The sequence below is a fragment of the Festucalex cinctus genome, chromosome 2, assembly GCF_051991245.1.
Source record: "Festucalex cinctus isolate MCC-2025b chromosome 2, RoL_Fcin_1.0, whole genome shotgun sequence".
Classification (NCBI taxonomy): domain Eukaryota; kingdom Metazoa; phylum Chordata; class Actinopteri; order Syngnathiformes; family Syngnathidae; genus Festucalex; species Festucalex cinctus.
In genome coordinates this window covers 31,333,237-31,359,343 of record NC_135412.1, presented here as the reverse complement: position 1 = coordinate 31,359,343, position 26,107 = coordinate 31,333,237, and the positions used below count along the sequence as shown (strand labels likewise).

At 39.5% G+C, this 26,107-nt stretch overlaps 4 protein-coding genes and 1 long non-coding RNA gene across 14 annotated transcripts in view; 4 read left to right on the top strand and 1 right to left on the bottom strand.

Annotated features, from left to right (window-relative positions):
* Positions 1 to 3,612, top strand: part of prdm16 (PR domain containing 16) — a 213,304-nt gene extending 209,692 nt beyond the window's left edge. For 7 of the 8 annotated variants that reach the window (XM_077514591.1, XM_077514588.1, XM_077514586.1 and 4 more), the window contains one exon: positions 1,495 to 3,612. In XM_077514591.1, coding sequence (XP_077370717.1) covers positions 1,495 to 1,629 — 135 coding nt within the window. In that variant the 3' untranslated portion in view covers positions 1,630 to 3,612. The remainder of the gene's footprint in view (positions 1 to 1,494) is intronic. The other variant, XM_077514589.1, reaches the window with a different exon arrangement.
* Positions 3,613 to 4,441: 829 nt separating this feature from the next.
* On the top strand, positions 4,442 to 8,462 carry tprg1l (tumor protein p63 regulated 1-like). The gene is made up of 6 exons (XM_077514592.1): positions 4,442 to 5,378; positions 5,505 to 5,596; positions 6,353 to 6,403; positions 7,099 to 7,224; positions 7,327 to 7,480; positions 7,704 to 8,462. The coding sequence occupies exons 1-6, from the start codon at positions 5,151 to 5,153 to the stop codon at positions 7,896 to 7,898; spliced, it is 846 nt and encodes a 281-aa protein (XP_077370718.1). The 5' UTR covers positions 4,442 to 5,150; the 3' UTR covers positions 7,899 to 8,462.
* Positions 8,463 to 9,674: 1,212 nt separating this feature from the next.
* On the bottom strand, positions 9,675 to 19,864 carry wrap73 (WD repeat containing, antisense to TP73). The gene is made up of 13 exons (XM_077514582.1): positions 19,693 to 19,864; positions 19,056 to 19,135; positions 18,803 to 18,955; positions 17,739 to 17,855; positions 13,317 to 13,389; positions 12,754 to 12,857; positions 12,509 to 12,595; positions 11,263 to 11,397; positions 11,073 to 11,150; positions 10,898 to 11,000; positions 10,665 to 10,790; positions 10,355 to 10,546; positions 9,675 to 10,094 (listed from the first exon to the last, which is right to left on the bottom strand). The coding sequence occupies exons 2-13, from the start codon at positions 19,122 to 19,124 to the stop codon at positions 9,982 to 9,984; spliced, it is 1,350 nt and encodes a 449-aa protein (XP_077370708.1). The 5' UTR covers positions 19,125 to 19,135; positions 19,693 to 19,864; the 3' UTR covers positions 9,675 to 9,981.
* On the top strand, positions 11,179 to 16,369 carry LOC144014562 (uncharacterized). The gene is made up of 2 exons (XR_013282497.1): positions 11,179 to 11,449; positions 16,127 to 16,369. It is a non-coding gene; the product is annotated as an uncharacterized LOC144014562 (long non-coding RNA).
* The window catches only part of tp73 (tumor protein p73), a 25,312-nt gene continuing 17,010 nt past the window's right edge, over positions 17,806 to 26,107 (top strand). For 2 of the 3 annotated variants that reach the window (XM_077514578.1, XM_077514581.1), the window contains exons 1-3: positions 17,806 to 17,993; positions 21,715 to 21,810; positions 22,475 to 22,625. In XM_077514578.1, coding sequence (XP_077370704.1) covers positions 17,962 to 17,993; positions 21,715 to 21,810; positions 22,475 to 22,625 — 279 coding nt within the window. In that variant the 5' untranslated portion in view covers positions 17,806 to 17,961. Of the gene's footprint in view, positions 17,994 to 19,296; positions 20,509 to 21,714; positions 21,811 to 22,474; positions 22,626 to 26,107 lie in introns of those variants that run through there. The other variant, XM_077514579.1, reaches the window with a different exon arrangement.

The window sequence follows — 26,107 nt, the reverse complement described above, 5'->3', positions numbered from 1 at the left end:
ATGCCACTATGATGCAGCAATAAACAATGTATTTTGGCGCTTTTAATGTTTCGTACATTAGTTACAAAAATAGTACAAAAGTCCTCTCAGGCCTAAATAAACTACTATTTCAGTATCAAGTTAACAGTTCAAAACAGTAAATAAAATACTCAAGTCCTCATTCTGTTACAACAGCTTTTAAGTATATTCAGTCTTCAACAGAATAAAACAGCATTGAGCAAAAATATATTATTTTTATCCACTCAAAAGTGCACTGAGATATAAATGAAAGACAATGTGAACTACTACTTCAATACAAATGCCTAAAAAAAAAAAAGTGCTTTCCTGCTTTTTAAGTTGTGTAAAGATGAACATGTAAACATTAAAGTTTCTCAGAGGTACAAAAAAAAAAAACCTCAAGTGCTTTTCTGCTTTTTAACTTGTGTAAACATGAACGTGTAAACATTAATGGGATCGTTCGGCTTTTTTAACATGAATCTCAATTTGATCCTCACCTCCCGTGTGTGCGATCAGCACTGACTTCTTTCTGACAGCGTTCGGTGACACGCGTTCATGTTCGACGTTGGACGAGAGGAAAATAGTCCAGCAAGCTGGCTGGGGTCTCGGAAATAAAGCGTTTTTTTTCTAAAAAAAACTATTTGTTTTCAAAAGCGTGATACATTTCCACCACAATACTCTTTTCTGAATAAAGTCAGACGCCATTACCGCCAGCCACTACTTTTCTGTTCGTTCGTTCGTATCACTGCGCGGCGCCCTGTAGAACGCTAACCGACGCACTGCAGCCAGCTAGCTGATACTTCCGCCTGAAGTTGTTTGCCTTTTCGGAGCAGGTCTGATCTCACGAGGAGGTGGGTTGGTCAGCTCAGCCATGCTTGTTGTTGTTTTGAATCTCGAGGCGTGAGTTGTGGATGTGTACTCTCGGTCCGTCCCATTAAGCGTCCCGAAGACCGCGCGCGCTACTGCGTTTCAGTTCCGCGTACTTTCCGCTCCGGTCCACTTTTAGTTTCGGGTCCCTTGGCATATTTATATAATCGGAATTTGGACTTTTGTGAATCGTTCTCGATTGTTCCACGGCCGAATCGTGAATAATCTAAGAATCGGAAATTTTGCACACCTCTATTGGATTGGAGCCACTTTGGCTTAATGTCATTCAGGTGAATATATTACGTTTAATGAACTGAGAATTAGTTCAACTTATATTCACTTTGGACTGTGTTAGCGATTGAAGTGATTTTTTTTAAAGTTGGTCAACAATTCAATTTGTAATCTTAAATTGGTTCAACAATTCCCTTTTTAGAGTGTATAATAAAGTGTTTTTTAATCACTCCAAATCCAACTTAAATGCGCCACCATATTATAATACACTAGGCCTATATCATACCAAAAAATATATATATATTAAACTGTTGATAGTGAAAGCTGTGCTGAAGAACAATTAAAAGGTCAATTCGCCCCAATTGAACTTTTTGGCTATATTCTTGTGCTTTCTTGCAGGCTTATGCAATGATGCTGTCGCTCTCTGACAACAACCCTTTGCACACGCCCTCCCAGAACTCTCTGGACGCGTGGCTGGGCATGGGAGGCGGACCGTCTGAGACGAGCAGCTTTCACCCGCTCAACCATATCTAGACGACAGAGAGAAGATTGGAGGTTGATGTGGTAGACGGAGGGAGGAACAGTACAGTACTTTGCGTAGAGACACAAGTGAGGTGGACACAAGTCGGCATGAAGAACGGAGAATTCAGCGTCACATGCATTCAAAGCGTGTGTTTGTGTGTGTTTGCGTGTATGAGTGGGTGTGAAAGAGAAGAGGGTTAGACTCTATAAGAAAGCACTGCTAAGCTCCTGTTGATGTGAAGGACACAGATGATGAATGCTTTTTGACAGCATTGAAACTTTGCCGATCATCCCCTTGAGTGTTCTCAGTCTCACCTGGCCACAGCAGAGAACTGACGTGACACTTGAATGACTTGTATGTCACTAAAGGCTCTCTTTGTGCGTGATGCCTGGAAGGGGAAAAGTCAAGAAAAAAAACGCACTGCAGCATTGAGAGGACATTTCCACAAGGGGGTGCTGTTTCTCACGAAGTGACGCTTTAGCCTCCAGATGAAACCCCACACGAATTGTGTCACCGACTGCAGAATCATAACACCACACAAAATGTGAGCGTGGAAATGGACGATTACTACACGCAGACTGATTCTAATGTGCACAGCAAATGGTGATTTTAGTGTTTATTTCCCAGCTTGATCCTGCTGGCGATTGTTCAAAATCACACATCATTTCATGTCACTCTTAAATATTGTTTGCTTACTTTCCTCTTAGATACCACAGTATTGTTTTGTTGTAGGCACCACCGTGCTAAATTATTAATGTAATTATTTTAGAGATGGACCAAAATTGTATGATAATGTCACAATGCTGTACAAAATAACCTAGATGTTCATAGCGAGGGTGATGTGTGCCAAATAACCCATAGCAAATGTTTTGTTCTCTGACAATCATTTCATTTCCATTTGCTCCAATATATTTGATTTCAGAAGCGTGTGTGTATGTATTTATTTTTTGCTTGTTCGCTCATTCTGTATGGGGTGGCGAGTGTGCGAGAATAAGGAAAAGTCCTCTCTTCTTTCTTTTTTTTCCCTTTTGTTGCTGAAGAAATAAACACCGGTGAGAGATTGAGAATCTCCAACTTTGGTGTGCCATAATGTAAACGATCCATGAAATGTTGATTTAATTTATAGTGGAAGATAGTTGTAGTTTTAGTGGCACTGTAATGTCCTGCCGTGTTTAGTTTGCCTCTTGCTTCTGTCCTATTTCACCTGGTCTAAGTATTATTAGGGGGAGCCTTCACCATTAGTATCACAAAATGCCATTACAATATACCGCACATTGGAATTACTAGTAGAATCTGGTATAGGATTCAAAAGGCCTGAACCATTTCTCCAACTTAATTGGGAGACGAGGACTCATGAAACCAGAAGAAACATCTAAACTACGCGTTTTGCTATAATGGGCATTAGAATTTTGCTTTCCTACAAGCATAATAATTGTCTGGTAACCAATAGTGGCCATACTGGATGTTCTCCTTTTCTTCTCATGTCATCAAACTCATTCCAAGTAGTCTACATAGTAGCAGGAGGGCATGACTTCTTTTGGACTGTAGATAGCTGTAGATAGTCTTCTCGGGAGGGGTTTCTCTTCATCCTCAACTTGGCCTGATGCTGATTTTTTTTTTTTTTTTTTAAGCTAGCACTTAATGAAACCACATGGGTCCAAGCCATACCGAGCAGGCTTTGGTCTCGACGACTTACAACTCCGACAGGACGGAAGGAACACTGTACTTTTCTTTGGCTACACAAGGACTGCTGCATCATCTCATTTTTCTAAATACACAAATTTCTCTCTTGTTTGAGAAATCTCTTCATTTATTTACCTTTATAAATGTAAAGATGTGGGTCGTCTCTATGTAGTGATTCATGTCAAGTCATGGACTACTGTAATAAGAATGCGCTGTGTAAAAGGCATTGAAGCATTCCATTGTTCCCACTTCAGAAAGAATATTGGCAGATGGTCGTCAAGATATTGGAACACGGTTGCTACCCCCCCACCCCCCCACCCCTCTCACTGTTACAGGAGACAAAAAAAAAATGTTTCTTACTAAATATATAGTATTTTAAAGATGAAAAAACAATGGTGGATTTGTCCGAAGGAAGAAAAAAAAATAATGGAAAAATATGGGTTTAAATGGACGGTGCTTGTTTTGTTTGGATCTGAGTTGTATATCGCCTATGTTATGTTTATTGAAAACTGACAACAACAACAACAAAAATATTGTGCATGACGTGTTTAGCAGTCATAATTATGTCCATTTGTGAATTGTGTATCAAATCAAAAAAAGAGAAAAAAAATCCGTAGATGCACTTATTGTAAATGTGGTTAGGTTTAGTAGGTTTGACTTCAAGTTCTTGACAGCCTTACATGTTGGGGCAAGAGGCTCTTAATAAAGAAATTAAAGAAACACTTGTGGGAGAAGACATAAAAACAATAAAGGATTGTAGAATAATATTGAACAATTCTGAAATTGCAATTCTTTTGATGCTTGTGATTACTGAAAAATGTACTTTAGAGAAATTTCATTGAAAAGACATGACTGATGTTAATTCTGTAGAATAGCAATGTATACCAAATGTAATCTTTCCAATGTTATGAAGAATTTATACATGAAATTGATATGCAATAAAACCTGTGTGCTTTTTAAATGGAATTTCCACCACTTACTTTTCCCCCCTCAAGTTAGTTCAAGACGAACGCTGTTTCAAGCAATTCATTTGTTTTTATATTACGAATTAAAACGTCACTGGCGTTGGGACAAAACCTCCCAAATCGTCACTTTTCAGGAAACCCCAAAAACGCCATGTCCTTTTATGCTTTCCTGCAGTTTTTTGTTACACCACCAAGTCTGCTTTTCCAACTAGAAAACATTCCAAGTACTCTCCTGGCTGTCTCAGATCACCTTGTCTGTAGTGGTCCAGTTTTCAGAAGCTCCTCCTAAGGACTGGATGATTGGATAATGTCTTTTCCTTCCACTTGGTGTCACTTCAGAATTACATTTCGCTGAAAGCTGTGGTAGCTCATAAGTAGCCTAACTTCATTTATTCATTCATTCATTCATTCATTCATTCATTCAGTCGCTATTTTGAAACCATACTTGTAAAATCTTAATCCTACATAGAAACCCGACCTGAAAACCCTACTTTGACATCATAACTACTTTGAAACCTGAGGTCATTTCCTGTTGATTTTGTTTGTTTGTTTGTTTGTTTGTTTACTCCATTTTATCCAATTTTGAAAGCCTAAGCCTACTCTTAAAACCTATGTTGAAACTCGAACCCTCCTTTGGAACCTAACCTGAAACTTGAAAGCTAATAGTGACTCCGTAACCAGCCATAATCATAAAGCTTATGTTTCCTTTGAAGCGAGTATAAGGGCAAGCGGCGCTATCAACGGGCGCCTATCCCTTTAAGAGGACGCGCAAACTAAAGGCGGAAGTGAAGCGAGCATTTCCACAATCAAAACATTGGTGTGCAATGGGCGAGTGTACTTCCACCAAATAACATTTCTCGTTTCCGTCGAGGAGCTAGCCCGCCATGCTTCAGCTAAACGACACGGTGGAGCCCGAGAGTCCGGGAGCCGCGGTCCTCCACCCGGCCGAGGTCGAGGAAGGAGTGGAGGTTGCCTTCACGCCGCTGGAGGCCGGGCGGAGCCTGGGACACGGAGCCACTGCAGCCTGCTGCGGCCCGCTACAAACGCTGAGGCCTTTTCACGTGCACAACCCCACCATGCAGGCTAAAGTCAAGGACTACTTTGTTTTCCGGGTACCATGTCCATGTTCTTTACGCTTGCATACGTCATGTAAAGAGTGTTGATGATGATCATGATGATGATCATGATCATGATATTATGGTGATTAGGTTGACTCACCTGTTTCATGCTGATATCAGCCAGGTACCATCGAGCAGGCGGTCAGCGATATCCGGACTGTGGCCCTTCCCTCTGAGGATGGAGAGGTGCTGAGCGTTTGGCTTCTGGCTCAGTAAGTCTCGTTTTTATCTTTAGCTGTCAGAAGCTTTTCACCATAATTAGTTACATGCCCGGAAGTTGAAATGCTAACGTTTCCACGTAAAATGCCAATGCGATTATTGACGAATGAGGAAAATGAGGTCGACTCGAAACACTTCAATAGGTACATCAACAATGCACTAAAGCAGTGAGTCCCAAACACTTGCCGTGATACTTAACCGATTCTTGCAAACTAGGCTCTTTGTATTCAAGTTTCAAATCTCTCTCCATTTATAGTCTGTTTTGCTACACATGTGGTTTGATTTATTTATTTATTTTTACATGAATTTGATGTTATAACACTTAATAAGCAGCAATTTGGCATTAACCAACTAATCCAAAAAGATGCTTCAATCTTATTTAATGCTATTCCCAACTGAAGTTTCCCTTCATACTAAAAATAAAACAAACATTCACCCATGAGTGTTCAAAACAACCCAAATGATGCAATAAAGGCCCAGCTAGCTTAATGCTAATGCTATTTGGCATCTATGTTGAGCAGGGATATGATGATTGGCTCCTTGCTTGAAGTCATCTCGATAGTTGTCAGGATACAACAAATATTCAAAATATTAGTTTCAAAAACAATCTGATAGTAGGCTACTTTCTGAAAAGATGAAAAAAAAACTACAAATGTGTATAAACCTGTACCTTGTGGGCCAATAAATGTGTTGTTAACAAATGTTGCATCATTTTGTGTCAAACTAAGTTAAGCCAATTCTGTGTACAGGATTGACCACTGGAATAATGACAAAGAGAGACTTGTCCTCATCACGGACAGGTAAGTGAACAAAAATCACATAGCCTACGCGTTTTACTTTTAATATGAGCTGTGTCAAAGAGGTTCTTTTACTCTGGAAGTTCGTCCAGCTAAACTACCAAACCACTAGCAGAGAACCCCAACGTACTAGATATGGTTATTATTAGTGTTGTTCCGATACCGTTTTTTGGCTCCCGATACCGATACCCAGCTTTGCCGTATCGGCCCATACCGATACTTAAGGGTTTTTTTCCTCAACATGAAAAAGCTGTCCTGCCATTGGTTCAGAGCATTTAAGCACCAATAGGATATCTTATATCGGCATGCAGTGAGCATGTCACATACCAGTGAATGTCATGCATGAGCAAAACACAAGATGCTGCATCCAAAATCCTATATTAGCGTTGGAATAATTGGTATCGGCATGTTACTTGTGAGTAGTTACCGATACCACTGTTTTAATGCAGTATCGGCACCTCTGCCGATACCAGTATCGGTATCGGAACAACACTAGTTATTATTAATTGTATCATATGTTCCTTAGTCCCACTGTTTTGTACCAGTGAGCCAGAAATGCTGAACAGCTCGCTCACAGACCATATAACCATGATTTACTTTGTTGTTTAATTTCACAGTTAGTCCAGAGACCTAACTACCGTGTTTAAAAAGTACATTTGTTCCATTTCAACAAAGGCCGGTTTGCTTTGCATGTGCAGGTCCTTGCTGGTGTGCAAGTACGACTTCATCAACTTGCTGTGTCAGCAGGTTGTCAGAATTTCACTCAACGCCGTCGACACCATCTCAGTGGGCGAATTTGAGTTCCCACCCAAATCCCTGAACAAGTATGTATTTTTTTTGCTCTTAGGAAATTCTGCTATTAGGCTAACAATTTGTTACTGTGATCCCAGTGTATTTACAAATCCGATTTGTGCGCTGTTTTAAAGGAGAGAAGGTTTTGGGGTTCGTGTCCAGTGGGACAAGCGTCCTCGGGCCTCTTTCTTAAACCGCTGGAACCCGTGGTCCACGGATATGCCCTACGCCACCTTCACAGAGCACCCTATGGCACACGCAGACGAGAAGGTGGCTTCCCTCTGCCAGGTAATCCCTTTTGGACTAGGTTTCATTGGACACACTTTTTCTTAGCTCCACCTGAAGCCATATCTGCCCCATAGTAGAAAAGCCAAACAATGGCACAGTCGTTCTTTCATGTCAACGATATGAAAACAGATCACTTTGTCACGTTTACACAGCCGATTGATGCCAAAATAATCCCTTAACTGAAAACTCTTGACATAACCTCAAATGGCTTGTTCATGTACAGCTGGACAACTTTCGGACCCAGCTGGTACAGGCGGTGAAGAGAGCCCACAAGGAGCACCCCATCCCTGGTCGGGCAAACGGGGTGCTGATCCTGGAGAGACCCCTCCTCATCGAGACCTACCTGGGCATCATGTCCTTCATCAACAATGAGGCTAAATTGGGCTATTCCATGACTCGTGGCAAGATTGGTTTTTAGGGACAGATTCTCCAAATGGGACAGCAGTCGTGTTTGTCTTTGTGTGCAGCTGAGAGAAGTTGTTTGTAGCAGACAAGTGGTCAGCCAGCTGAAGACTTGCATGGACTGTCTCATTTGTTTTTAGCACCCCAGTCCCTTCGTCAAGAGCTGCCATACTTGCATGGGCCCCTCGACTGTATGGGTATGTGACAAAAGTTGATGAAAAACAACAACAGCGTTTGCATCTGCCTTTTTTCTTATATTCTGTATTTGTCCTAAATTGGGTGTGTTGCAGTCTTTTGCTACTTATTTGAACGTTAACTGTTAAAAACGGTGTTCATTGCCAAAGATGTGTAGTGGCTATGTGATAAGTATGTTCAATGAAATAAAGTGATCAGGAGGTCACTGCGGATTCTTGGAATGGGAACTAAAGTTAGATGGCAAGTCACATGATTAAGTGGAATAAGCCTTGCTCAAACGGGAATTGATCATGATGTGCTCTGTCTTTCTTAACAACTCAGCTTGTTTACTGTGGAAAATAAGAGAATATTCTTCACACTGGAAACAATAAATGATCCTATGTGACCTTTCTGTTTTTGGCCAATATTTACATTTGCATACAAATAAGCTGCGACAGTACGGTATTCAGATCTTAGCAATATCATACTTAAACATAATTTGTCAAATCTCAGTAGATCAGGGATGGGCAAGGGCCGCGTGTAGCTCTGCCCACACTGAGTGGCACCCGATTCAAAAATAAAAAATTGCAAGGGAAACTAAACATGTTTTCTGAGCCAATGATAGATAAATGAAGCTTCATGAAGCACTTGTGTTTTTTGACTCCTCTAGATGGCACTCTTGTTTTAACAATGCACTGGTAAATGAGTAAAAAAAAAAAATAAAAAAAATCCAAGTGCTTCAAGAAGCTTCAGTTACTCATCACTACAACAATGGACCCCGCCTAACACAAACATTTTTTCCCCTTATCCCCCCCCCCCCAAAAAAAAAAAAAACACTCCTTTTTGGGTGCCAACCATAATTTTTCATGAAAACTCATATTGTTTGAAGAATTTGAATTAGAGGGGGAGAAGACTTTGTTGTCAAGGGGCATAAATTAGACGGTCCTCTGTGGCCCCTCCATTGGCACTGATGAAAAAGTGTGCCTCCTCCATCATTTAAGTTGCCTATTCCTGCTTTAGGTAGTGTTGGAATCTTTTGTTAAGTAACTTAATACATTTAGTTTGGGTTCAGAATGGAAATCTGGATCTTTTTTTTTTTTTTTTTTGTGACACACATTGTTATTGCAGGTTGACGAAGGTTTAACTCCTGTTGGGTTTCTGTTGGGTCAATTTGACCTGTGGTATGTTTAAGTTGTTTCTTTGTCACACACAAAATCATGGGTAGGGATAACCTGATGCACAGTACTGTAGAACTATTTTTTTTTTCCATTAAAAAATGCATAGATTTTGCAGGTAGAAAATGGTTAAGATTTTATTTTCTCTCTGTAGTAATCATTTTTACCTCTAAAACTACGCCTCCCATCAAATGTACAGAAATTGAGTTCACTATTCTTCCTTTCTTAAATGTATGAACTTTGAAGACTCAATATTTTTTCTTCCAAACAATGCATTATCATTAAGCTCCCCTCCAGCCCCTGTGATGTTGGGTCACAACTTGTACCCATTCGGTGTGCAAGTTAGAACGTTCTAATGGTACGCTGCAGAAAACTGCTGCCTATCCTCTCACATTGGTTTTTAAATTAAGCGCCAGAGAGCTAACAATAAAACGCACACCAAATTATTTGTCAAACTTTATTCAAAATGTACAAAATGTCAAGTACAAATGTTTAGAAATATAAGTTAAAGCTCAGCGGCTGAGAAATCACCCTCACAGTGTTCGGAACGAGTGCTTTTGTGTGTCTAAAACACTTTCAATCCATAAGAGGAATGTTATGTCAGGTTTTCAAATATGTTCAGTATGACATACTTCAAGTAAATTATGCTGGTGGAGCTGAGTTCTGAGTCTCCACTAATTCATTTGTAAATTTTATTTTTGCAGTGGTAAAATACACTGAAAGTACATTCCGTTTATGTGCCTGCTCACATCACTTGTCCTCAGCAACAGTGTTGGTGTAGCACAAACACAGCTGCTCCTTCCCAAGCAGGATGAGATGATCTCCATGGCAGTGCCACGTCAAGGACTGGACCTGGAACCCATCTGGTAGGAGACGGGCACACAAACGGACACTGAAATGAGTCTCATCTGAGGAAATGTATTTATTTGACAGTGACATTGGGATGCTTTTATTGAAGAGAAACTAATACTGTGTGAGGGCTTTGCTAATTATAATATCCCTTGATTTGAATTAGTCATTGTGTGAAAGCTACTTAATAATTAGTTCTATTCCACGTAATTGTGCATATAAGCATTTTCACTTTTTTTCTTAAAAGCTGACATCCAATCACAAATTTTGTTACCATCACTGGGGACTTGAACAGAAAAGCATCCTGCCGGGGTCCACAGATAGACGTTGGTGTTTCCGGTGCATATCGCCAGCCGCGAGCGTCTCGGGTCCCATTGGAAGCATCGCACAGCTGACATCTGCTCGAGCACGGCCTCAAGGCTCATCTTCTGCATGTCCCACACCCAGATGACACTGGCCATGTTATCTGTGGTCAAAAGTGCACGTTTGTAAACATCTTGAAAGCGTTCTCTGGGCTACAAAATGCTTTTAGCGCTGGTAATCGAATACATAGTGGTCAACAAGTGGGGACCGTGATGCCTGACCATTTTTGGTGGCTAAGTAGCGACTGTCTGAGCTGAAGGCCAACGTAGAGACACCAATCTTGGGGTTTGCTCTGTCGGGGTCTGGTCTGACCACAGGCATTTGAACTGGAGCTGGGTGAATCTCATCTGATGGGGATGAGAAGAATACTTGACCCCAAAGTTACTGCAGCCAAATGAGTCAAATATACAGCTTCTTGTTGTTGTTCTTCAATAAAAGGCAAGCGATGACATACATTTGCTCTGACTAATTATGACGGTTGAGTCCATTGTTATGTTGTGTAGAAAGAGTTCTCCGCTGCCGGCAGCTGACCTTTTCTCCACTTCCTTATACACAACCTATAAACACAAGTAGCTTTTATAATGAAACTATGGCCTTATGATATCACAAGAATGTCAGAAGATACTTGCAGCTTTAGAGTTGGTGATGGTTGCTGGGTGTTCAAACTGTGCCATCTTCTTCCATGTGATGTGGTTAAGGATGCGTACCTGCAATCAATGTGTGTACAGTCACTAACAATACTACTTCTGATGTGGTAGAAATAAACTTTGAGACACTTCTTTACAAGGATCAAGTAATTTTCTAAAATTGTGTCCATACTTTTTCATCATAGCTGCCAATGGCCAGGAATTGACTGCTGGGGCTCCAGGCCACACACTTGACGCCCAGTGACCACTCATAGGCGCTGTAGGTAAACAGCAACCGGCCATCCAGAGAATACAGCAACACCTTGTACTGCCAAGAAGACATGCATGCCAAGTGTTCTGCTTCCAATAGGATTGGAAAGGTGAGCTTGACCTTTACTTTTTTACTCTCAAGAATTAGCCCATTTACATGAACAGAAAGGGGGGAATTAAGTAATTATACACTAATACAGTGTAAGCATAAAATAGGACAGAGAACTCACACATTTGTGGTTTGGCATTTGCAAATACAATATTTGCAGATTTTTATTATTATTATTATTATTTTTGCATATCCTTTGCTTATTATGGAGCCCCTCTGGTGCCAGGGAATGATTTTTATTTATTTATTTATTTATTTAATCTGTAGCCACAGTTTAGCAATCTGCATACCTTGACACCAGAGGGGCTCCATAATAAGCAATGGATATGTTTTAAAAAGTAATAATAATAATCTGCAGAGGGCCTTTGTAGCTTATCAAAGCCTTGTCTTATAAAAAATATTGCTCAGGTGGCATCTGGTGCCAGTCATCTATGATGAACTGAGGGAAGGAGTTCATTTGTTCATTCACTATGTTACAAGTTACTGAGATATTATTTGATTAAAAAAAATAAAATAAAAAAAATCAATGTCATTACATGTGTGATAATATGGGGTTGTGTGGTCTTTCATGTTGAAATACCAACAAAAGTTTGTAGTTTTTAAAGACAAGGTGATAGGTCCTCCAGCAAAAAAAATAAAAAATAAATAAATAAATGCCGGTATGTTCAGCATCAACTCTGTTTTGAATTTTAACTCGTTTGCTATGCTGTCATTATGCTTTTACATGCTGACCAGAAGTTAACAGGCCATCTTACACTGAACGCAAAAGTGCTGTGCGCACAGTCCATTGCACATTGGTTTTTGCTTTGCGGATTACATGCATTTCCCCCACGATATGTAGTGTTCATTTTATGAAAGCAAAAACTAACATTAACACGTCATTTACATCTAATTATAATTTTGGAGCGTGAACAACAACTAAAAAAATAAAAATACAAAATAAAATACAAAACACCTTTTTCAATTTTTAAAACTTTTTTTTAAAAACACTAATGCTACAACATCATATTAGCATAATCTTAGCAATACAGCTACCTCACATCAGCACTGAGGACTTTACCTCAAGACAGCTGTCCCAAACAGCCAAGACACAGCCATTGGGAGACCACTCTAACCCCGTGAGGTCTTGCGTCTCAGTCTCAAAATGCTGTAAAAGAATCATCACCACGAAATATTGACACTTTATACAATTAAGGCAGCAATCAGGACTGAGAAATATAAGAATGTAAACCCTTGTTGGAAAAGTTTGACTATCAATTTTAAACTTGATAAATGGAAGAAAAGACGAGTCTGTCTTTGACTTACCCTGAGCAAATGCCAGTCATCACACACAAATACACAGACATAATCTTTGCAGTCACGACGTTCAGCCAAGGCCATGTAACAGCCATCTCTGCTAAAATCAATACCTGTGGATAAAAATGAATGTCACAAAACAATCATTCCGAGGGGGAAAAAAAAAAAAACTCATCCAAATAATGTAATTTTACTTTGTGAAGATTTTAACTGTGACTTCCTACGCCTTTATCAGGTGTTATGGCACTGAGTGTCACGGACGTATTATTTATGGCAGCTGAGGGGATGCATAGGTCACGCAAGGGCATGAACGGGGACCATAATTTTTACCCAGGCTGCTGACAGGCCTGTTATGAAAAGCATGTCCCATTTACTGAAAGGGGCACACCGCACAGCTGTCTGCAGAGAGGTACACTTTTTATACATAGCCCGGGATTTTCCGCAAGGTAAAGAATGGCATGTGATTCATAGACATGCTACTTTACTGACCCTGTCTTCGGGTGCTTGTGGTAATACATAGACGCTCAAAAACCACAAGCAATTCATTACAACAGAATTATTCTCATACTCACCCTTGTGGCAGGCTTTGGGATTCTTGATGTAAGAAACAGCTTTGGTGCACAGGGACCACACAGTGATTCTCAGCTGTCAAGACACCACAAGCAGAAGAAAATGAACAACTGTGGCTCATCTTATTCAGTAAAAGTCATTTCTACATAGACAAAATGTCATTTGATATCATTTCCACACCTATGATTTACTTGAAAATTGTAAGTGTGCATGAAATAAGATCAGATATTAAACATGAGAATTATTATTTTTTAAAAAACAAAAAAACAAAAAAACTGTACAATCCTTCAAAAATATACATGGCCAAGAACATATAAGCCTGGTCTTAAGACAGTCTGTACAATACAAATACACTAGTCATGCATTTTGGATTTGGGAATGTTTGGAGCTTTCATCACAGAGTTTAAACGGACACTTGAACTGAGCCAGCGTCTGTCACCTAAGTGTCCTGAAATGTCCACCCAGTTTGTTGAAGACATCCAGCTGTGCAGGACCTCCGTTGCAACATCCCTTTACGAAAACCAATACTGTAATGCTCAGAGCAAAAACACACTCACATACAACGTTAAGAGATGTGTCCCAATGTAATAGATCTTGAATGGGCTTTGGTGAGAATTTAAATGCATTCAAATGGTCCAAAATTATGTGACGACAATGCCCAAAAGCAAAATGAATTATTTACCAATCAACTATTATGGAACATTCCCATATCTCCACAATCCAATAACTCATAGGCAGAATGATTGAAGATGACTATAAAGCAGACTTAGTGACATCAACATAAAATAAAGCATGTCAGCGATTCCTGCTTGCGCTTGGGCAAGTGACTGCGAACGGGCAAGTGTATTTGCTGCCATATATTCTGATCTGTCAGCAACGGATTAGATAGGAGGCATTCCACATAGGAAGCCATCTCAAACCGATATAGCCCATTTCTCTTGTTACAGCTTCATGATTCTATCAAGGAACTGGAGCCTCTTCAAGTCAACATGTACACAAGGTATGGGTGAGCAATTGTCATCGTGCCCATGTCAGCAATTTAGTCCGGCAGCATTGGTGACTAGTGAGATGCTAGCCTGGCTCCAGCCGTACCAAGAATGCTAATCTGAAACCCCCAATCCCTAGCCATTACATGAGTTGAGCTCAATGTTGCCCTTGGCTGCAGTTTGGCACCCAACAACAGTTACAAGGTGGACATGATAGAGATGGGTGATGATAAATTCACATGAGCCAGAGATGAATGTTCAGACTGTCAGATTTCAACGTACGCTACAACCATACCTTTGAAAACTGGTTTTACCTGCCCTGCCCCAACAACAAGGCGGTTCAACAATGAAGCCTTCAAGGGAAAGTTTGTCTTAGTCTTAGTTGGTCGGATTAGCAGCTAAACTCTCTCAGTGGCCCTTATAAGCTAACTGAAGATATATTCAAAAAGTAAACTCGCAAGGTACAGTTCTTGTGCACTATTCTTCAAAGAAAGCACAAGTGTAAGACATTTTATTTCTAATGGGATTCAAATTAAACCAGAAGACATTTCATTTCACAAATGTAAACTCATGAGCATAACCGTAATGATGAAACGACACCCAGCTAAAACGCACACATGGCTAAGCAGCTTTACTGTCACATAGTCAGACAGACAAACGCATACAGAGGCACGATTCACACCACAGGCAGCTGTCCCTAAACAAGTTATTATAGCAGGCTGTTTATGAGTGGCGCTGAAACTCAAGCCTGACACCAACACCCGTCTGGCACAGCCTTAATGAAACCTTGCTTTGGGGTGAAGGTAAGTTCAGCCGGCCCGTTGTCAAGGTAGTAGCAAGTGTGACTTTAGCTGCGTTAAATTCAATTCCAATTTGAGTGATAAAATGATGCTATGTAAACAGTCAATAATAAGTCTGTTATTACATACTGTTCTGTGATAGGACTGGCAGAAGGGGCTTGAGTAAAAGTCTGTGCAGAGGGGGAGAAATATTGTGATGTAATACTGTAGATTTCATATAGTTGTGATTAAATTGTGAAAGAAAATATATTGTATAAGGGTCAATGATGAATAGGTTTGTCCGATGATACCCATTTCATGAATAATCATGTGAAAAGAAATAACCAATTTGTTTCCTCAAATTGTAGATAATAAATACGAATAAAGAATAAATATTGTATGCGTTTTATCATGAATTAACTGTGCTGGGTCTGGTAAAATCCTTATGTCAATAACTTATTTAAAAAAAAACAAACACTTGCAATCAATGTGCTTACAAAGTCATGTATCCACAGTGAACAAATAAATAAATAGACAACTTCCCAATTAGTATGTAGCTTTAAAATGTAGCCTCCTTTTTTTACTTTCATACAAAATAACGAGTGGGGCTACTACATAGATCTAATCACCCTGACTAGACTATATAGTGGGACAGTTTTGTTTGCATCACATGGGCACAGTTCAAAAGGCTACGCTCTCATTTGGTTTGTGTTACCACCATTGCCGTGTAGCTGATACCAGCTCATCAGCTATACACCTGCAATTCCTTCAAAAACCCGCCTGATATTCACTACCATTGACTATAAAAACACTTGCTGTCCAAATATTTGAGGAAATACGGTTTTCAACGCATTTATGCAATGGATTTTTCCAAAGGGGAAAAAAAAAAATCATTTTTATCTTCAGTGTATGCAATGCTTACAATGAAATCTTACAAAATATCGATGTGACATGAAATGGAAGGTGGGGGGGCGGTTCTACATGTTTAACCCTGATGACTACAGCAAGTTTTATTTGAAATATTGTCCATCTTGTATTATTTTACAGTTGGACGATCCAGACAGACACAAAGCAGACATGCCACAGACACATGCACCCCTGCACTCTTTGCAGTGTGTGTTGGCACATGGCACCTGTCAAAAGATTCCCGGAGTCAGGCTCGACTTCGTATGGCACACAGGCTGAGGATTGCAACTCCAGTATAAGCTCTCATCACTTACACAACATGTGACTACTGTGGAGTGAACACGCAACAGCAGGTACAAGTTGGAATAAAAATTACTTTTAGCACCTTCATTGTTGGTTTGCAAACTTAGGTGTAGCTTGACCCTGTAAAATTTCAGGGCATTTTTTTTTTTCAGTGTCTCTGAAATTATTGAAGGGGAAGTCAACCTTAAATATTTCTTGACAATAATATGTTTTATGTGACTCACTAGTCTAAACATGACATTCTGATTAATATTTAATTTGTGGAATATGAGTTATGAAGCAAAACCCAGCCGTCTTTATCCATTTGGGGGATGATGACATCTCAGTTGCTTGGGCAACAACCAATCACAGCTCATCTGTTTTCTGAAGCTGAGCTGTGATTGGTTGTTAGCTGAAACCTGAGTAACTGTAATGTCATTTTCACTAGACAGCAAGTGGCAAAATGCCCACATTCTGATATTGATGAAAACTGCTGGATTTAGACGAGTGGGGCTGCATAGAAGATAGATATTTTGGGGAGGTTTTCCTTCCGCTTTAAGTAGATATATGCAGCTCGTGTAAAGTGTTAGTGCAGTGATTCTCAAAAGATACGCGGGCTCCTTCTAGTTGTACACAAAAGAAGCACTGCCGAGTTGCGGTAGTTGTTTTAGACACTCTTTTTATTTAACATTAACAGCAAGTTGCATTTTTATTATTTTATTGTCAGCGAAGTAGTGTTTAAGATGCATCATGTTACAGCAGCTTACAACAATATTAAAATACTTTATTGGCATAACACTCATTTTGATGAAAGCTTAGGCTAAATATGCTCCTGTATTTTAATGTTGGTCAATATGGTGGTACTTTGAGAGTTTTTTTTGTGTGTTTGTTTTTTTTAGGTAGTGCTTTGTGTACAAAGTTTGGAAGTCCCTCTGAAAGATAATGTGTCGATGTCACACTTTCCTCATGTTAGATCTGGAAACCGGATAGTTTTCATGAAAATATCATCATTCTCTAACGCCCCGAGTTAATTTTTCAATCACCCAGTACACACCTTAAAATGTCTTTGTTAAATCTTAATGTACTCCAGCTCATTAATAGCCAAACCATTGATGCAACCAAGTTTGAGAGCTACTGTTAATTTCTTCCTCCTTGGGCAAAGATACTAAGTGGCAACCATAAGCCAACATTTTGATTACGCCAGACCAACATGATGCAAAAAATGTTCCCGAGGCAATAAGAGAAATGTATGACAGGATGCTAACAGGAGTGGAGCTATGAAACAGGCTGAATACATGCAGCAGGTGGGGGGTGGGGCGCGGTGGTGTATGGGGTGTTAAGGCTCTGGTGTCTGGCTATTTTTAAGGCCCCCTCTTTCCTTGTGGGCCAGCAACAGTGGAAATCAGACAAGCATATTCATAAACACACTTGCGTGCGCAAGAATGCTTGCACGCACCAACTTGGCACTTACGTGGAACTCGGTGGTGTTGAGAATGTGACGTCCGTCTGGACTCCAGCGAGAAGCCACCAGTCCGATCGAGCCCTCGTCAATTTTACAGTGCCAGTCGGGCTGTTCCAACGACCACACCTGAGGAGAGAGAAAGGGAGCAGGACAGCAAGATAAGCATCACTAATGACACCTCACACAAACACTGTATCTTCCTTAACTTCAGTTCCAAGAACCGCTGGAAGCCATGAAAGATTGGCGATGGATCCCCCTTCAGAGGTAAGATACAATTACAATGAAATACGCTGCTTCTTTTCATTATTAGAAATCTTTGTCTTGTAGTGAAATCTTGATTTTCCACTTTTGCAGTTCATGTTTCATGCAAGGCTCGATCAAGTATTTGTATATTCAGAGAACTACAAGTACAATGTGTAGCGTAATGCAAATTGTCAGAAAGCACAGAGAGCCAGACATCTTTCTATATCCCTCAAGATCATAAACTTCATCATCAATGTATTGTTGGCAAAATTGTCATAATCTAATAGCACATAAAACATTGAATTACCCCAAGTTATTTTGCGGAAAACAAGAAAAAATAAACTATAGGAGAGAACAGTTGCCTCCATTCCCCCTTTGAAGACTATCATTACTTGGACGACTGAAAATCTACACAGACAAATAATTAAGATCATTTTTAACAAGCACTTCGAGTTTTACGTATGTAATCATTATCAAAGAATGTGACATTAAGAGACGTGTCAGGCGTATTTGTCACCTATTTAACTGAACATCCTTACCAATTAAGTACTCATCCCTCACTGTCAAATACAGAAAACGAACATGATGGGGCGCAATTTAAAAAAGAAATAATTGTTGATCATATTCAACTGATGTGTCAGATATGACTTCTACTTCACTGGGAAGACCAAAACTGTCTTGGGCAAAAAAAAAGTTATTTACAGCTATGATACAACCAAAATAAACAAACCAGAATGAGGAAAGTGAATGTCATATTCATATCGAAATAGAATTACAATACCAGCACAAATATCTGACGGATTATTCCCCAGAATCTTCTCAGAGCCTACCTGTACCAGTCCTCTTTTGTACATAGCACACAAGATGAACTGGGAGTCAGATGACCATTCCATGTGAGATATCACGTCCAGGCAGGTGTAAAGGTTCAGGATCTGCAGCGTGCTCACACCGCGTACCACCAACCTGTACTGCACGCAGGTAGCCTGCAAAAATAATTACAAAATTAAAAAAGAAGACTTTTTTTAAAAAAAAAAAAATCACTTCCCCAGTAATGACAAGTAAACTGAGCACATTCAAACTTACTATATATTTCCCATCTGGAGAGACCTTACAAAGCTGGTTGGATTGCTTGAAGAACTCAGAGAAATTCATGTTGAGGATTTCTAGACAAGAAATATTAGCTTATGGAGACACCTGAATGAGTTTCAGTCTGGTAACGGCAGCCTTGTCGTCTGGCAGGGGGTAATTCCCAAATTAAACACGAGATGGGGACATACGCCCAAGAACCAAGTACGCATTTAACATTACAGTACTGTATACTGTACAAGGACATAAGAACCACGCGCTGTAACACCATAACAATACCTGTACGGGTCTATTGTTGGAGGAGGTGAACACCAGGACATGACGTCACAGTAAAAATATCAGCAATAATAATAATAATAATAATAATAATAATAATAATAATAATAATAATTTAGTTAGCAATCGGAAGAAAGCTACAGGTTGCCAACTGCTGACTCGCACCATAGAAAGTTACCTATTTAGCTACCAAATTAGTTTGAACCTCAACTTAATTTGACTTTTAATCGATTTGGCCACTGTATTTGTGGAGATACTCGCAGATCAAAGGCAAATAAGAGAACGTCGCTAACGGTTAGACGACTACTTTAACGCTAGCTAAACACGCTATTCGCGTCGCCAAGTATAGTTTGCTAACCTCAGATATTTTCAAAACCAGGGACAAAACATCGTCGTTGGGACAGGAAACGGTCCAGCCTCGTGTGTAGTTTGGAAAGTTAACCTCGTTTGACTGTCATTAGCACACCGTGAAGCTAGTTTGTTTGGAAGAGTATTTGACGACACATGAGCGCTAGCCAATCAGCGTACCGGTCTGATTCTTGTGCATTCTGGGAAATGTAGTTTCTCGTTTTTCGTTTTTAATCATTTTGTCATGCGCTCCCTGGCCCATCTACCCTAAGTATACTGCTAGACTTAAATTCTTTAGAGTCCTGATTTCAGGTGTGGAAGATACATATGTGTAAATTTGATTTGGTTTATTTTAATTATGTTTTTACACATGCAACCTAATTCTATCGTCAAATGTTCCTATGTTTCCTTAACGTGAAACACTTGTGTTGTTCAAATCATACAGTATAACACTGGAAAGCCGATCATGAAAAACAGCCAAAAGTCATCCATCTACGGAGATTGAGAATGTTTCCCGCTTGTGTGCGCCCAAAACGCGCTGCCACCGGCTACCGCCTCTCTTCTTCTTTCCTTTGCCCCCGCTGAAGTCCATCAGCCTCACACTTCCCAGGGCAGCATGCAAATCAGCTTCCCTGTTCTTATCACTCTTCATTTTCTTTCTCCGAAAAGTCAATCTGCTGCTGTATCCTTATCAGTTACGTCAATTGTTTCCGTTGTTTTTGTTATTGTGCTGTATATGGAGGCGCAGTCTCTGGGTATGTTCAACAATAAACAGTCTCTGCACACAGCAAAATTCATTGTGGATTGGAATAATAACATTCTTCAGGTATGTCAATTTATTTATTTTTGCTTGGCTGTCAGCAGAATGTCAAACTGTCGTTTCAGCCTAGGCCTGTATTTTTTTTCAGCTCAGGATTGCAGCAATTGTCGCACTTTTTAAAATGATCATTTTGTTGACACTGAAGTCTCGACAATATGCCGTCTTAATTTATAGTTTTTATTGATTCGAGTGTTTTTGTCATATTTGACTTGATAGCCCATTTTTTCCTTACATTTTTTTAGTAGCATAATCACAAATGTAAAGATTCATAATTATCATTAACTGCAGGATCATTTCTAGTTCTTCCCATCGCAATCGGGCTAAATAATTGAACTGACTTGCCTTAATTGTGCCGAACTTACGTACTTTTATTTCAATGAAACTGTTTTAATGATACAAAAATAACACCATTGTCAAATTAAAGGGAATTGTTCACATGAGGTTAAAGAAAATTGAATAAAAAATGTATAATTAATTTGTTTACATTTGGGAGTGTGCTAACTGACTCGTGGGAAGCAGGGTGTGTGGTTTTTGTATTAGGTAAGTGTAAGTTGCCATGGTGGCCGTAACCCAGGAGTGGAGACAATTCGACATATAGGCCTATCTGCCTTTGTGCTACAAAGTTGCGCAATTTATTCGGAACAGAAGCTTGCGGAAATATAATACAAACGAAAAAATGGAAGTCCCGGCATAACTATACTGCAAAATAAAACATATAACCGCACATTCGACACATTTGAACATAGAACCCAAGGCCGAGACTCACAATCCGCAACTATTAGTTCTGTTATCCAAATATTTGCTGTTGTTTTAAAAATGTCGATTTAGTTTTTCCCTGCTGGCAAGCATAAAATAGGACATCTCTAGTTTATATTTCAAATCGAAAATGTGAAAGCTTGAAAGATATGTTAACAGTGATACAATGAAAAATACATAGGCCTATAATTTCTCTGCCGAAAAAGAATTATACTATATAGGCCTATACTAACTGGTTGCTTTGGTACTGACTGGGAGGATGATGCTGAGCCTCTCACTGATGAGTTGGCTGGTCTGGGCACGCCCAGGCCCCCAGACACCCTCAATTGGTTCCATCACGCCCGCGTGCGCGCGTGCGTGCGAGCGTGCGTGCGAGCGTGCGTGCGTGCGTGCGTGCGGAACGTATTAGGAAGTATTATAATATATCCAACTAAATTGTAGGTGTATGCTTCACAGAGTGATCTGCCCTTCGCCGGACTACGCAAATTCCAAAATGTCCCACACCTCACTGAATGAAGAAGGAGGCAACTTTGAACACTTGTGGAGCTCCCTGTGAGTGGCACAAACGGCTTTATCATTTTCATTTTGATTTAGTATGTTGAACATAAATTCAAACAATGTAAATTGTAAAATGAGATTTTGTAATTACCCAAATGGACATTTTGTCTATAGTACAGTACACTTATTGAGCTCATGAGGTTATGGGCGGGGGGAAAAAAATCGTCTGAGGAACAATGCCACACAAAGAATTTTTAGATAAACGTGTTTTTTTTTGTGTGTTTTTTTTAATATGAGATCAATACAAAAGAGGCTGTCTTCACAAAGATAACCATATAAGTTTTGATGGACAATTTAAACAAGGTATTATTTTATTTCCAGCATGTACAATTAACAATATTTTTGCTATTTTATGCTGTTTTACAATTGATTCCTTTCAGTGGTGTTGAATTGCTCTGCATTGCAGTGCTGTTCATATAGCAAATAATTCGTATTGTTTAAGGTAATGTATATCCAATATCCATTCACCATCTTTCGCTTTCTCATCTTAGATTTTATTTATTTTTTTAAATCGTCACAATTGCAATCGTTGGTCATCTCTGTGAAATTCACAATTATCATCTTGGTCAAAGATTTAAAGAACATTATACTCCTTAGTATGTCAAAATATAGGTTATTACTGCCTATCATTTCATCAACCGGCTTATTGTACCTACAGGGAGCCTGACAGTACCTATTATGAGCTTCCCCCAGGCAGCCAAGGTGGTGAGCGTTCAGTACCTTCCACAAGTACTTCGGGGAACCACAGCAGTACTGCTGAGGTTTCCATGGACGTCTACCACATGAGGGACATGAACGACAATGTCATGGTAGGAACAAATTGGAGAATTGTACTCATCTTTTTTTTTGTTTTTTATTGTGAGCACACATCCCCCATTTCGTATACCTACACCCACACCATTTTTTTCAAGGTATCCTTTTACTTTTCCCTCCAGTCTTCCCTCCAAGATTCTCCCTCTCTTGTGCTGCCTTTTCCCTCCTCTCTGTGTCCCCACTGAGATTCTTTAGGGACTGAGGAGTGCTTTTGTCTTGTGTGTGTGTGTGTGTGTTGGGGCAGGGCTAATTAAAGACCCCTTGCCAAATCACTGAAGAGCCATCTGTAGACTGATGTCAAAAACATGGACATAAGTCGGCCAGAGAGTGCTGATTCACAGAAAACCAATGATGGTGTAGGATCGCTCAGGACGAGAGAGTTCTCTCTGTCACCTCTAGAATTACCATGTTGGTTTGTTTAATTTATGTATAAACAAACGAAAAACCACATGTAAATCAGTGTTTTCATGAAGGAGTTTCAATTGAATAGTTTTGGAGTTCTTTTTACCCAATTAGAGGTTAACAATTTGATTTCAACACACACACAATTCATTCTTATGTTTTGTACATTCAAACAAAGATGTTTATTCTCTATTTCTACTAAGTAAACAAAAATTCACACAGTTATATACTACTGCAAAATAAGGGCACACAGAGGTTATTATTGAGGGAAAGTGAGATAGGAAAAATATATGGTAATGAGTGGGTGTAATGTGATGTGATTGTTGAGAAATGTGCTAGGTGAACTGTTCAAAGCTCATTGAAATCTCCAATTGTGGTATGTGCCAAGTCTATGCCCATGGCAATCGCAGAGTTGCACTCACTCTCGTTCAAAGTTCAACTTGGAGCCTTTTGGAGGTGAGTCGAAGAAGCTTAGTGGAACCAGGCGGGAAAAATTCGACGGAAATGAGGAGCAGATGAATAGCAAAGTAGCAAGTGATTGTAACAACAAAGGAAAAATGAAGAAGCAGCCTGGAGGAGGTTTTGCTTGTTCAGGACCCATAGTGGGTTCAGATCACATGAGGGCTTCCCTCAGAGCAGTGCCCATGTTGGGAGGAGCTACGTAGACTGTCTTTTGAGTTTCCCTCTGGTGGAACATCCCACCTTGATCATGGCATTATTGTTATAATGGATTGCCTTGGTTGTCAATTTCAATGCAGAACAAATATTATTAGTTCTTGCTTTCCATATGTAGTTTACATGTATTGGTTGTCTAATCTTTTATTAAGCAAGTCTGGGCCTGCCTGGCCAGTTAATGAATACTCATGACAGATTCAAATGGGGGTGGAGCTAATGTTTGTTGTTGTAAAGCGAGTTGTGCATGTCCATTTGGGTGAGAGAGACAGGAGATGTTATGGATCCTCCAGTCCATCATGGTCTTGGCCATAAATGGTGCTTTTTTGAAATGTTTGGTCTGACTAAATTGATGTTTACTTAATTCTGACATTATGTAAATTCTTATGGGAGTGCAATCTAATATTTTTTCTGGAGATGCTGTGTGTGGTAAGTGGAAACATTTTTTTTTGCTTCCATTCATAGTGGACACACATATATGTTTTAGTCTTACGCTGCTGAGAGTCTCTTTTCTCAACATAGTAAGTAAGTAAATGAAAGACTGCTAAAGAGATTTCTGTAACTGCTTTGCATTTGCCTGTTTATTTAAATATGTATACATTTCAATATAATGGGGTGGCATGGTTAGCACATCTGCCTCACGGTTCTGAGGTTGGGGGTTCGAATCGAGGTTCCTATCTGGTCTGTTTTCTCGCACATTCCAAAAACGTGCATGTTAGTTTAACCCAATGTTTCCCAACCCTGGTCCTCGGGAAAAACTATCCAGCCTGTTTTCCATGACTCCCTTCTCCATCAAAGATGAGTTTTGTTATCTGGCTTCTTCATTGCTTGCTAGTGAGCTGATCATTGGAATCACCTGTGTTGGAATAGGGAGACATGGAAAACAGGCTGGATAAGTGTTCCCCGAGAACCAGTGTTGTGAAATGCTGAGTTAACTGAATACTCAGTTGTCCATAGTTGTGGATATGAGTGTGAATGGGCGTTTCTCTAAATACTAAATGTGATTAGCTGGCAACCAGTCTGGGGTGTACCCCGCCTCTTACCCAAAGTCAGCTGGGACAGGGACCGTTTCTAGCTTCATGGGGGCCCTAGGCAAGGTTCTGTTTGGGGGCCCCTAGTTTGCCAAACTACAATGAAGAGATTCCTAACCATTAAGATGGTCTCCTAGGATACCACAATCTATTACACTTCATGAGCAAAACGGACTACAGTTAAAATTAAACATCTTAAGTTAACAGTCCTCTTTACGTCAACAAATAAAACAGCTTTTGAGTGTTTAGAGAAGTGTTTAATTTAAATAAAACACAACAAAACAAACTATTTTAAAGTCCAACAAGGAAAACTAACTTAAAATAATACAGCATAACAACACCTAATACTGTATACTGGTCCTGCAGAGGAAAGTGGTGGTTCTGGGGCTTTCTGGTCAAACGGAAACGGAGGTCCTCCTGAAGTATGTGATGGTCCCATGGCGTCCTTGTCAGGAAGTTCAGAAGATCCTCCTGGCTCATTATCTGGAGCTCCAAAATATTTTACAAGTGCTCCTAGAAAGACAAACATCCTTAGGTTATCAAGTAAATAGACCATGAGTGAATATTCCTTTTTTTTTTTTTTTTTTTTTAAATTACAGTAATATTGCAGTAATATATCCATCCATGACTGGACTTAACTGCTTACAGTAATACAGAATATTAATTAAAATTAATCTGTTTGTATTAAAACGTGTGATGTACAGTGCTTGTACCCAATTACAAATTTGTCACTTACTTCCAAGAGAAAGTTAACGTCTCTAAATAAATGCCGGGGTTGGCTAGTAAAACACATAAACAAACTTGCTAAAAATAAAATAAAATGGAGTTTCCCCTCCAACCATCCATCACCAACAAGTCCCTTAGCTTTCTCCTTTGTTTGTTTTCCATCTTCAGTTTTCTTATTCTTACGTTTTTCCGCGCCACTGAGATAGCTTCTTTTTGACGACATTAGGTGTCTGTTTTATTTAGTAGTACTCTCGCTAACGGAAAGGGTAGATGGGTAGCTGTCATTAATTGTCAGACAGTGACGTTACTGATGTAGCGTCACAAACTGACATGAAAACACCAGCCACTGCTTAATATCTGTTTATTTTATTTATGTCCTGTTTGTTTTTTAATCAAAAATGGGATGTAGAAATATTAGAGACCGAATTAGTGCTGTCACTAACGACTTTTTTTTTTAAAAATCGACTTGCCTATCAATTATTCCAACGATTAATTGACTAATAGCCCCGACCAGCATAAAAAAATAAAAAAATAAATAAATAAATAAATGAAAAAAAAATCCCCCTTTTTTTTTTTTTTTTTAAAGTCCACTAAGGTTGAACCTGAGTTGAATTTAGTGGATATGAATACTCATTGTTCCTTATCTT

Coding starts and splice junctions, on each gene's coding strand:
- tprg1l (XM_077514592.1), top strand. CDS start 5,151: ATGCTTCAGCTAAACGACACGGTGGAGCCCGAGAGTCCGGGAGCCGCG. Junction 5,379..5,504: donor AGGACTACTTTGTTTTCCGG/GTACCATGTCCA, acceptor TGCTGATATCAG/CCAGGTACCATCGAGCAGGC. Junction 7,481..7,703: donor AGGTGGCTTCCCTCTGCCAG/GTAATCCCTTTT, acceptor GTTCATGTACAG/CTGGACAACTTTCGGACCCA.
- wrap73 (XM_077514582.1), bottom strand. CDS start 19,124: ATGAATTTCTCTGAGTTCTTCAAGCAATCCAACCAGCTTTGTAAGGTC. Junction 17,856..18,802: donor ACAAAAGAGGACTGGTACAG/GTAGGCTCTGAG, acceptor CTCTCTCCTCAG/GTGTGGTCGTTGGAACAGCC. Junction 10,791..10,897: donor CATAATTAGTCAGAGCAAAT/GTATGTCATCGC, acceptor CATCCCCATCAG/ATGAGATTCACCCAGCTCCA.